The sequence below is a fragment of the Chlorocebus sabaeus genome, chromosome 1 (genome assembly GCF_047675955.1).
Source record: "Chlorocebus sabaeus isolate Y175 chromosome 1, mChlSab1.0.hap1, whole genome shotgun sequence".
NCBI classification, from domain to species: Eukaryota; Metazoa; Chordata; class Mammalia; order Primates; family Cercopithecidae; genus Chlorocebus; species Chlorocebus sabaeus.
The window spans coordinates 73,758,752-73,771,484 of record NC_132904.1 but is presented as its reverse complement, the minus strand read 5'-3'; the positions used below and the strand labels follow the sequence as shown (position 1 = coordinate 73,771,484).

Sequence of the window (12,733 nt, the reverse complement as noted above, 5' to 3'; positions counted from 1 at the left end):
TTTACTAGGCCCTATATCCTGCTCCAGTTTATGCCCCATGTCTTCACTTTCTTTTAAGCAACATTCCTCCAAAAAGTGATCTGTACTGTTGTAGAGGATCAAACATTTTTGTTAGTCTCACCCTTCTGGGTTCTTTGGCTGGTCTACAAATTAAATTGATGTAAGACAGATTAACAGGAGAAAAATAGTTTTAATTACGCATGTACACATGGGAGTCCCACAGAAATTTGAGATTTAAGGAAAAGGCCAGATGATTGAGGCTTGTATAGTTTCCTGAGCTATAGAAAGGAAGAAGGGCTTGTATGGGGGCAGTGACAAATTGTGGGAAGAAGAGGGAAGAAAATGTGTGGTGAATAAAGGTTGTTTTATTATACAGATGTAAGTCTCTTGATTATAAAATGATTTCAGAGCAGCTCTCTTACTGGTACAGATCCTTTTACTAATGAAAATTTCCTTTATAAATACAAATTTCCTTTACAAAAGGGCAACTTTTCAGAGCTTCTCCTGTGTCTGCAGTTTCTCAAAATAACCAGCTCAAAATAATCAATATGCCAAAGAGGTATATATTGGGGTGTCATATTCTGGTCTCCTGCAGTCATATTTTAGGGTGAGTGTCTTGAACCCCAACATTGCCTTTCTTTGCCTTCTCTCAATCCTCCCCTTTGTTTTGGATAACTTTTAATCCTTTTTGAGCCTATCCCAGTCAGGCTTCTTCTACACCACTTCTCAGAGCTCTTACTAAGTTATCAGGGACCTCAGACTTCCTAAACATCATAGTAAATTTTCAGTTTTCATCTTAACCTCTCAGCATTTGAGTAGTCCTTCATTTTTGAAACTTTCTTCATTTGGCTATTAGAATACCATACTCTCCTGATTTTCTTCCTACCTGGCTGTTTCCTATGTGACTTCTTTTGCTGGCTCCTCCTTCCCTTCTTGCCTTTAATGTTGGAAATTTTGAGATATGTGATAACATAGTTGTAAAGGATGTCTGATCCCTACCCCAAGTTCACCCCAAAGTGAATTTGATAGTGCTCATCCCACTTTATAAAATTGCAGCTATGTTGCCCTTAAATGTGAAACAGGTTTATATGAAACCTTCATTTGAACATAATTTTGAGAAACATTTGAAAAGGCAGAGATATTTTTGAAACCTAAAGAGCAAGTAATCTAAACAAGTTATTTGCAGCTGAGAGAAAGCTTTGGGAGATTCTGAGAAGATCTATGCAAAATTTTTGGCTGCTATTATTCCCAGTCCTCTAATAAAATTTTTAGCATAAAAGCCCAGCCAGCCATACACCTCTCTGGAGAACACTGAACTGAGTTTTCTGGGGATTGCAGAAACACAGATCCTGAAGAAATGCTGACCTCCTCATGTGGACCAATAGGAGAAATCTTGCCAACAGTCACTGGAAGTCCATGGAAGCTGAGTTAGGGAGATTGAAAGATCCCAATAAACTTGTTTGTGCCTACTGCTCTTACTCCCTCTCTGCTAATGCGGTCTCCACCTAACTTTTTAAGGGAAATAAATGTAAATGTCACATGTAACAAGTATGTGTGTGATAACTAGTTTCCGTTGGTATTGCCTACCCTTTAGCATTCATGATGAACAAAATGTCAAAAATTTTAATGAAGATGTGTCATGCCAAGCCATATGAGAACCTGAGGTAAAAGGAAAAATCAGTAATGCTATCTTATCTTCATTTAAAATTTAATATTTTGTTTATAGTGGATTTTTGCATTGGTTTTGTTTTTTAAAATATTGTATTAAGATAGTATTTATCTTATTAGTTTTTGGCACCCCTTTAAATTTTAGACCCATGGCAAGTGCACTATCATTTTGTTATTTGTTTTCTCCTTTCTCTCTCCTTTTGGACTAATGGAGCATTTTTTAGAACTTTATCTCTACTATTGGATTATTAGCTATACCTTTTTTTTTTCCCAGTGGTTGTGCTAGAGTTTACAATATGATCTTTAAGTTATTTCTCCCTTTGGGTATTATACATTTATGTGTAAAGCTATTTTGTCAGTACACTAACAGTGTCTTTTATCAGTACATTAACATTTCATGTCTCTCATAGTATGACCTGGTGCTATCATGAACCTCATTATACACTGCTATTACTTTTTGCTTTAAACAGTTAATTCTGTTTTTAAAAAATGAGAAAAAGTTTCTATATTTACTCATGTATTTATCATTTCTGGCACTATTTATTCTTTTGTGTAGATCCAAGTTTCAAATTGTATCAATTTCCTTTTTGTCTAATAATTATTTTAATCTTTTTTACAGTAAAGATATGCTGAAAATGAATTAGTGTCTTTGTTTGTATGAAATATTTTAATTTTCCCTTCATTTTTGAAGAATATTTTTGCTGCATATATAATTCCAAGTTGAAAGTAGTTTTCTTCAAGCATGTAAAAATATGTTATTTCATAGTTTTCTGTCTTATGTTTTGATGAGAAATCTTCTGGATGCTTATCTGTATTCCCCTCCACATATGCCCACCCCAGGCCCCAGCTACTTTTTTTTTTTTTTTTTTGCAGCAGAAAGAGGTTTAGTGATAGAGTCACCAAATGAGGAAATAGGAGGAAACTTCAAATCCATCTCCCTAAGGAGTTTGGGGCTAGAGTTTTTAATGGTTTTGGAGTGGGCTGGAGTGTGGAGATTGTTGATTGGTCAAAGAGTACAGGGTGAAGTCAAGGGACAGGGAGATGAAGAAACTATATTCTCATGCTGATTCTGTTCCTCTGTGGGGGTCTTCAAACTGGTTCACATCAACTGTTTTACCAGAGTATGGGATCTGAAAAACATCTTAAGCAATTCTTAAACAAAAGCCTTGTGATGCTAATGTCAGAAATCCTATCTATAGAAACATTGGGGATGTGAATGGTCAATGTCAAATGACTTTCCATTACAAGGAAGTGGTTCAAAGTGAAGCCTGATTAATACTTAATTATAGCTATGTTTCTGTCCAGAATTCTTGTTAACCCTGTGAGAATGGCTTCAGTACCCCCTTATCTTCTTTATCTCTCAATCCTGAAGTGTGATCATTAAGGAGGAATTGGGCCATGACTACTTTGGCTGATTCCTGCTGACAGGGGTTAGGGGAACCATAATTAGGATTTGAGTAATGAAACTGCTTTGTAGTAGCCTGTAAATGTTCTTGAATGCCAGGTATAGGGTTCTGATTCTGCATGACAAAAGTGTCAGTTCTTTTGTTACTAGTCCCTGTTGTCTGTTGTGAATAGAAAGAAGAACAAGATGACAATAATAAGAGTTTGTAAGGCGAACTAAAACCAGTTTCCTATTCCCTTAGGAAGCCAGCTAAAGAGATCATTTAAGGGGATCTGTGGTACACACTTCTCATAACCATTTAGCTTATTTGGAAATTTTTTCTATTCACAACAAGTGGTATTAGCTATTGCACAGATACCCACTTGTTTTGCCAAAAGGAAATCTAATACAATGTAATTATTCAGAACTACCTGGGCCAAAGAGCTTAAACCATTATGCCTAACAGCCTTCTTTATTTCAGCATGTCAGCATACCACATTTTTGGTGTAGGTTTCTGAGCTCCAACATCCCCATCTGAAGCTTCCCTAGAGGTTTCACACACTAAAAGCTGAGTTGGTGGGAAAACTGAGTTAATAGCTGAGTGGCAAAGGATCCTCGTAAACTAGTCTTCTATTTCTGGGAATAGCCCAGTCCCATTAAACAGCTGTGTCTCATTTCAGGAGTTAGTGTTGCAAATGAGCTTTCAAATGGAAGAAAAACAAATGTAATGTTTGGAGAAATCTATAAACCAGTTTCCTTAGTCTGGAGGGCAGTCAGTTGAGGTGTCAGATGTTAGATTTGGCCAGGCGTGGTGGCTCAAGCCTGTAATCCCAGCACTTTGGGAGGCCGAGGCAGGGAGATCACCTGAGGTCAGGAGTTCGAGACCAGCCTGGCCAACATAGTGAAACCCGTCTCTACTAAAAATACAATAATTAGCCGGGTGTGGTGGTGGGCACCTGTAATCCCAGCTACTTGGGAGGCTGAGGCAGGAGAATCACATGAACCCAGGAGGCGGAGGTTGCAGTGAACTGAGATGGCACCACTACACTCCAGCCTGGGTGACAGAGTAAGATTCTGTTTAAAAAAAAAAAAAAAAAAAAAAAAAAAAGGATGTTAGGCTCAAAGCATCTTCAGTTAATGTGGAAGCAGGCAGTGGCAATCTGACAGATTTTTCTTGCCTATAGTTTATGTATCACAAGGTCAAGAGATCAAGACCATCCTGGATATGCTTTCAGGAAAAAGATAGTAGCAATTTCATTGAGTCTAAGTGAGAAAAATGGGAAGAGAATTTGAAGACATTAGTTTGGAGACTTTTAGCCAGGAAAGAATTCAGCATTCAGTTCAAATCTTCATCAAATTTTGAAAAAATTTTTAGTTTTACTTTTTGAAATGTCTTTTTCTGCACCTCCCTTCTTTTTTAGGACTCCATTTACACCTTACAGGTCACTGATGCCCCATTCTTTTTTGTTTCAGTCTTCTTTCTATGCTTTCATTTGGATAGATTCTAATGCTACATCTTTATTTTATTTTTTTATTTTTTTTTTTTTTTTGAGACGGCGTCTCGCTCTGTCGCCCAGGCTGGAGTGCAGTGGCGCGATCTCGGCTCACTGCAAGCTCCACCTCCCGGGTTTATGCCATTCTCCCGCCTCAGCCTCCCGAGTAGCTGGGACTACAGGCGCCCACCACCTCGCCCGGCTAGTTTTTTGTATTTTTTTTAGTAGAGACGGGGTTTCACCGTGTTAGTGAGGATGGTCTTGATCTCCTGACCTCGTGATCCGCCCATCTCGGCCTCCCAAAGTGCTGGGATTACAGGCTTGAGCCACCGCGCCCGGCCTATTTTTATTTATTTATTTATTTATTTTTTGAGATAGAGTTTTGCCCTTTTTTTTTTTTTGCCCAGGCTGGAGTACAATGGTGCAATCTCGGCTCACCGCAGCCTCCGCCTCCCGGGTTCAAGCGATTCTCCTGCCTCAGCCTCCCAAGTAGCTGGGATTACAGGCATGCACCACCACCCCAGCTAAGTTTGTATTTTTAGTAGAGACAGGGTTTCTCCATGTTGGTCAGGCTGGTCTTGAACTCGCGACCTCAGGTGATCCACCTGCCTTGGCCTCCCAAAGTGCTGGGATTACAGCATGAGCCACCGCACTCGGCTAATGCTACATCTTTAAATTCATTGTTCTTTGCATGATCTGCAATATCTGATCTGTTTTAAATTTCATGCAGTGAAATTTTCATTTCAGTTATATTTTATCTCTAAATTTCCATTTTTTATACCTTGTATGTATATCTTCATTATGTTCATGTTTTCCTTTACATACCTTGTTTACACCTTTATAATTTTGTTCTACACTGTTTAACACCCTTGTCTATGAATTCTGTCATCTCTTTCACTTTTGAGTTTGTCCCTGTTGAGTAATTCCTCTTCCATATGGTCACATTTTCCTGCTTGTTTATGTCTCTAGTAAGTTTTGATTACATGCTGGACTTGTAGTTTTACATTGTTGGGTGCTATATCTTGTATCCTTTAAGGTTGGTCGTTTTCTAGCAGATAGTTGTTACTTCCAGACTAGTTTGGTCTTTTCTTTGGAGGCTTGTTTTTAAGCTCTTTTTTAGAGGATCTAAAGTGGCTCTAAAGCCATTTTAGTTCTAAATTACCGCCCTCCCTGCCCTTTTTTTTTTCCTGAGACAGAATTTCACTCTTGTTGCCCAGGCTGGAGTCCAATGGCACGATCTTGTCTAACCGCATCCTCCGCCTCCCAGGTTCAAGCGATTCTCCTGCCTCAGCCTCTCAAGTAGCTGGGACTACAGGCGTGTACCACCATGCCTGGCTAATTTTTGTGTTTTTAGTAGAGATGGGGTTTCACCATGTTGGCCAGGATGGTCTTGATCTCTTGACCTTGTGATCTGCCCGCCACAGTTGGGATTACAGGCATGAGCCACTGCGCCCAGCCAATTGTCCCCTTTTCTAAGGTGTGATCTTGTGGAGTCTCTAAAGAATGCCTTTGTAATTACTGAGGACTCTCCTCTCTTGCTGGATGGAACTTGAATGATTCATACCCCGTGCAAGCTCCGATTGTCTTAGAACTGTCTGGTAATATTTTCTTTTCTTAGAAGTTGTTCTTGCCAAGCTTCATAGTTTTACTCTGTACACATACAGATTGATATTTAGCCATATACTTACGGACTTTTACATATTTTCTTGGAACTGTGTCTTTGTTTTTGCATAACTCTATCCTTTGTGGGACTCTAGCCCACAAATTCTAGCTGTCTTGGCTCCCCACTTACGCTAATCTCTTTCTTCTCATTTCAGCAAGACAGTTAGGTCACTTTTAGGTTCCCCTACCCTGTACTGGAATTCACTATTCACCTGCAGGAAAGAAGCCTGGGTGATGGAATTGCTTATGTCTTTTTTTGTTTTTGCTTTTTCTCAGAGATCGTAGTAATATTGTGCATCCTTTTGTCCGTTAACTGAAAATAGTTATTTCCTTTATTTTGTCCAGTTTTCTAGTTGTTTGTGGCAGGAGAGTAAGTTCCAAGCCTTATCTTCCTCATTATAGATGTTCTCTTCATAGATATTTTAATGAGAAAGGGAGAGATCGTTTCATAAAATCAGAGATTCTCCAAAGCAAATTGCAGATAGAAGAATAAGGAACTTACCTTATGATACCGTCTGATGTGAAGAGTCTAGGACCAGAAATACGCAGTGTAGGCTGTGCACGGAGGCTCACGCCTGTAATCCCAGCACTTTGGGAGGCTGAGGTGGGCAGATCACTTGAGGCCAGGAGTTTGAGACCAGCCTGGCCAACATGACAAAATCCTGTCTCTACTAAAAAATACAAAAATAAGCCAGGCGTGGTGGTGCACACCTGTAGTCTCAGCTACTTGGGAAGCTGAGGCAGGAGAATCACTTGAACCCAGGAGGCGGAGGTTGTGGTGAGCCGAGATCGTGCCACTGCACTCCAGTCTGGGTGACAGAGCAAGACTATCTCAAAAAACAAAAACCAAAACCAAACAAACAAAAAGAAATACTCAGTGCAGTGTCTAGCTGGGAAAGGATCAGAATAATACAGGAAAACTGTGTGGACGCCTGCTTAGTATGGTCCTGGAACCTGAGGACCTCGCATCATCCCTACCTCCATTCACTTTATTTTCAGGCCACTATTGTGCCTGCTGTTTTCCTAATGCCAGAAAGCCCCTGAATAGAGAAGCCATTCTTTCACCCACTAATGTGATTATATATCATGAAAGATTGATCCCTAAAGCAGAAAAAATATTGACATCAAAGTGTAAGTGACTGATATGTAGCCTTTTTCTAAGATTTGAGAGGGAGTAAGGAGCCCTAGTGACACCTGTGACCTTGAAGGACTTTCTGGGGAGCCTGTCTACCAAGGTAGCTAAATTCAGCCTGTCTACCCCTGCCCTTCTTTTCTACCTCTGCCTCAGTTACGATCGTGTGCCTTTCCTCATGCATGACTTTGACCTGAGAAGAACAACCAATATCTGGGAAGTTCAGCCAGAATCTGCCTTCAAGAACCCTGCCACCTTCAGTTGGGATTTCCTGTCGACTCTGAATGCAGGCAAATGGTTTGTAAAACCGGAGGTAAGACACGTTCCCAGGTTTCACAAACCTGCATTGAATTTTTGTAAGAGATCATGTGCTGCTCCTGAAAATAAAGGCCATAGATGAAGATAGGCAAGTATCCACACGATTTCGTCCCAGTATGGTAGCAGGACTCTAGTATTGGCAGGAGGGCTTTTTCAGTAATGTAGTGAGTCTAATTGCTTTCTGCATTCACTAGAAAGTCTGAAGACAAACTTGTAAACTTATCCTTGTAATTTCTTTTTACCCAAATATTTCATAAGCTTTTACAGTGTGCCTAACATGTACATAACGTTTTCCTGGGTGAGGCAGACTAGGACATATATTTTTGATTTTTTCTTCTTGCCATTCAACAAATATATATTGAGCATCTAATGGTACAAGGCACATGGAATATAATGGTGAATAAGCACACATCCAGCTTTAATGGAATTCACAGGCTAGTATAAGAAACAGTTACTATACATTGTGATAAGTACAAAACTAGAGTTAATTTCAAGTTGCTTCAGGAGCACACAAGAACAACGTCTAACTCAGACTGGGGAACGTGGATGGGAGATTCTGGAAGGAGATGCATAGACTAATGGATGTCGTACAGTATAAAGCATGTGCTGTGCTGTGTACAATGTAATTTTGAGGCAAGTGTGAATGGTTCCTCTGGAAGATGTTGGGGGATACTTTATGCACAGCTATGATTTGAGCTGAGGGAAGATCATTACCAAGGGGAACCAAGGGCAGTAATGATGATGTGTTTCGGAGCAACAGGGTGTAGGGGTGTGTGTGTGTGAAGGAGAGAGGGAGGGAAGGATAGAGGAAAGGAGATAGGAAGGAAGAGAGGGGTAGGAAGTAGATGGGAGATAGATTAGGAGAATAATCTGGAAAACATGTTGATGGGAAATTATGGCAATGCTTACATAACAAGTTAAAGAGTTTAGAATTATCCTTGAGTGTTTTTAAATGGGTAAAAAGTCAGAATTGCATTTGATAAAGGTCAAGCCTACTTTCTCAAGATAGATTAAAGAAAACAAAACAACCTATGTTTTCTGGCTTTTTTTATGACTAGGAATTCATGTGACCTAGGTTCTGCCCAATCAGATATACTCATTTGAGACTTTGATTTTGAAAATAAACATCTCAACAAGATAGATAGCAGGCATCCATATTGCTAGCATATGTGACAGCAGAGATAGCAAGGTGTGAGGCTCAGCTGTGGTAATAGCTCCCTTATACAGTAGTAGTGTAATTAGGAAAAGAAATATTAAGGGATTTTTGATCGTGTACTGGTGGAATGGAATTTTATTTATGTTTGATGTTAATCCTGAGGGCTGTTTGATCATGTTTCATGTAAAAATAGGGAAAAGTGAAGAATTATATACAGATGGACTTATCTACTGTGTTTGTCCATTTTGTGTTGCTATAAAAGAATACCTATGACTGGGTAATTTTTAAATAGGTTTATTTGGCTCATGGTTGTACAAGCTCTACAAGAATGATACCAGCATCTGCTCAGCTTCTGGTGAGGAAGCTTTTATTCATGGCAGAAGGTGAAGGGGAAGCAAGGCATGTCACATGGCAAGAGAGGGAGCAAGAAACAGAGAAGGAGGTACCAGGTTCCTTTAAACAACCAGCTCTTGCATGAACTAATAGAATGAGAATTCACTCATTACTGAGGGGAGGGCATCAAATCATTCATAAGGGATCTGCCCCCATGTCCCAAATACCTCTCACTAGGCCTCACTTCCAATATTGGAGGTCACATTTCAACATAAGATTAGGAGGGGACACACATCCAAGCTGTATCTTCTACTGAGACTCCACTTCAGATTCATTATATTAATTAGTATTAATATAAGAAATAGTTGAAAGTGGATTTGTTATTACTGTAGTTGCTCAGAATATTTGTCCTCTTAGGAGTACATAGTCTATACATGCTATTTCCATATATGAAAATAATATGATTGCTCTGATATTCTAGGTTTCTGAGTATATGTAGCTTCTGCAATATGTCTCATACATAGACACATAAAAACTAGAAGTGCTCCATTAGGATGTATATATTAGTTAGCTATAGTTAATATTTTGGCAAAGGTATGTTCTAGATGAAAAGGCTATTATTGTATCTGATGTATAATATATGGCTGATAAAAGTCTTATTAGGATTTACAGAATTAAACTTACTCCTAAAATTGAGCCGAAGTTTCATCAGGTTGAGATGTTCGATGGAACAGTAGAGTTGATGAATTTTAATTAATGGATGATTTTTCTTGGTGGTCTTTATTGGACCTTAGTGGTCCTTATTGCTGAAAGACAACAACAGTTGTTTCTCATGTCAGTGGTCACGGTTAGCTACCATGTGGGAACCATGAATTTAACTTTTTTTCATAATCCTAAGTACATACAGAAACATTTAATACTTAATAACTTATTAAATAGCATCCTTATTTTTAGTTTTCTTTTTTTATATTTATTTATTTTTGAGACAGAGTCTCTCTCTGTAGCCCAGGGTGGAATGCAGTGGCGTGATCTTGGTTCACTGCAACCTCTGCCTCCTGAGTTCCAGTTCAAGCAATTCTCCTGCCTCAGCCTCTTGAGTAGTTGTGATTGTAGGCGCCCGCCACCACACCCAGCTTATATTTTTGTATTTTTGGTAGAGATGGGGTTTCACCATATTGGCCAGGCTGGTCTTGAACTCCTGACCTTGTGATCCGCCCGCCTTGGCCTCCCAAAGGGCTGGGATTATAGATGTGAGCCACCGCACCCAGCCTTATTTTTGTTTTTGTTTTTGTTTTGAAATGGAGTTTCACTCTCTCACCCAGGCTGGAGTGCAGTGGTGCGATCTCGGCACACTGCAGCCTTAGCCTCCTGAGTTCAAGCGATTCTCCTCCCTCAGCCTCCTGAGTAGCTGGAATATAGGCGCCCGCCACCATGCCCAGCTAAGTTTTTGTGTTTTTAATAGAGGGTTTCACCGTGTTGACCAGGCTGGCCTCGAACTCCTGACCTCAGGTGATCCGCCTGCCTCGGCCTCCCAGAGTGCTGGGATTACAGATGGGAGCCACTACGCCTGGCCTTATTTTTGGTTTTCAAACATTTCTTCACAGCTGTCTCCCGTTTTGTGTGTCTTGGGTTAGTTGTAAGTGATAGAGTTGGATCTGTTACTGTAATAACTTTTCGTGGACATTTTTTAGGATTAATAGCTCTGTTTTAGCATGTTTAGGGTGTTCAGGTGCTTTACTTGTAGCATTTAGTTATCCTATTTCAATGGCTACTGAAGAGCATCCTGAAACCTGGGGTTCGAATATGGTTATCTGGGAGACTTTAGGTTTGATCATGGAGCTTTTTTTGCTTTCATGCTGTATGGTTAGAAGGTAGTTGAAATGGTGTTATGTGATTTAAAAGATTTGGAGATTTGGGTAGTTTTTTCCATAGTGAAGAAATTAGTTGTAAACATTATTCTGATGATTCTTTATTGGTTGGGTATGATTACTGATTGACCATCGTGGTGAATTGGTCATTATTTATTAATATATTTATTAGTCTTGAGATTATTGTGAAAATCAAGTAGTTAATCTTATAACAAAATAAGAATAGATACAGACATTCTGGAAGTTGATACTGGAAGCTAAACTGAATTCCTGTTTCTTCAACCCAACCGATACTTCCATGGAACTTTGTTATATCCTTTTGTGAAAGTATAATTATAGAAATGATAAAAATATAATTCTCATGCAGATATGTAATCGGCATGAGTACAAGTTTTATTTAGCACATTAATGAAGGAAAAAGCAGGATGACAAAACTCACTCAAAGGAGAAATGACAGCAAGATATTCAACTAGAAAATACTAGCACTCATCCCTTCCACAAAGACAGCCAAAACAATAAATAAAAAACCATATTTTAATGAAAATAAAGGACAGCACCAGAGTACATCAAAGCAGTAACAGAAACCCTGGTGAGCACAGAAACTCAGGAGACCCACATAGAGAATGGAAGGAAACACCAGGACCCTGCCACCTCATCCCCCAGCTGAGATCAGCCAGGAACCAGGAGGAACTTCTTTCTATGGTGAAAAGAGTAGGCAGCCCACAGCAACACTTTGGACCCCTATTGGGGTCCCCTGCAGTCCTCACAGGCCCTAAGCCCAGCTAGGGTAGCTACCTAGAGGCCATACAACTGTGTTCCCCTCAGAGAAGGAGCCAGCTGTGCCTGCCCCATGGCCTACATGGCGACTGTGCAATGCTATCTTGGAACTACTCACATCTTGCTCCAGAGGTGAGTAGCCACAGCACCCTTCATCCCTTATGCTAAACTACTGGGGAACCACCCCACCCCAACAGAGTAGCCTAACATCCCCAGGCCAAGCAGCTGTTACACCTTTCCCTGTAAAGCCAAGCAGCAGATAGAACTGTTTCACCTACCCCTCACCCTGCACCCTTGGGCTAGAGATGGAGCTGTGTACCCTTTCCTGGGGATATGCTGCTTTGGCAGAACAGCTCCATCTACTTCTTTCAGACTTGGCTATGCCCTGCCACTAGGGTCCTGAGTTGAAACTGTGCACTGCCCTCTCAAGGAAAAAGTACTTTGTCAGAGCCCTGTGTGGCAGGGAAATGGTGCCTGGGCTGCTCGGAACAGTCAGGCCCCCACAGCCTGAGTAGATTGGCACATCAACCCTTGGAGAATCAGTGTTTTGGCTGAGCTGAGCAACTGCACATTCCATGGCTGAGCTAACATAGTACCCTTCATCCCAGGGAAACAAACCAGTGTCTGAGCAGAAATACCCAACCCTACAGGCCAAACAATTGTACCCTGCTTCCCTGGAGCTGGACTAGCTCCCTAGAGTCTAAGCTGCTGAGATAGTGCCATCCCTAAGAAACTGAATCATGTCATCCTGCTTCTTGCCCCCCCAGGACCCAAACAACAGCCATACTGGGGCATTTGCTGCTGCACCTGGCCTCACAGAGTCTGGGATACTGCTGAATCCTACTATCTAGAGTCTAGTATCACCACTACATGGTGCCTTATCCCCACACACCCAAGCTGCCACCGAGCCCTGCTGGCTCAAGCTCCCAAATTATAGCCATA

The 12,733-nt window shown here is 40.6% G+C and overlaps 1 protein-coding gene across 1 annotated transcript in view; it reads left to right on the top strand.

The window, feature by feature from the left end:
• Positions 1-12,733, top strand: part of GDPD4 (glycerophosphodiester phosphodiesterase domain containing 4) — a 92,270-nt gene that overhangs the window by 42,174 nt on the left and 37,363 nt on the right. The window contains exon 11 of the mRNA XM_008020233.3: positions 7,496-7,652. Coding sequence (XP_008018424.3) covers positions 7,496-7,652 — 157 coding nt within the window. The remainder of the gene's footprint in view (positions 1-7,495; positions 7,653-12,733) is intronic.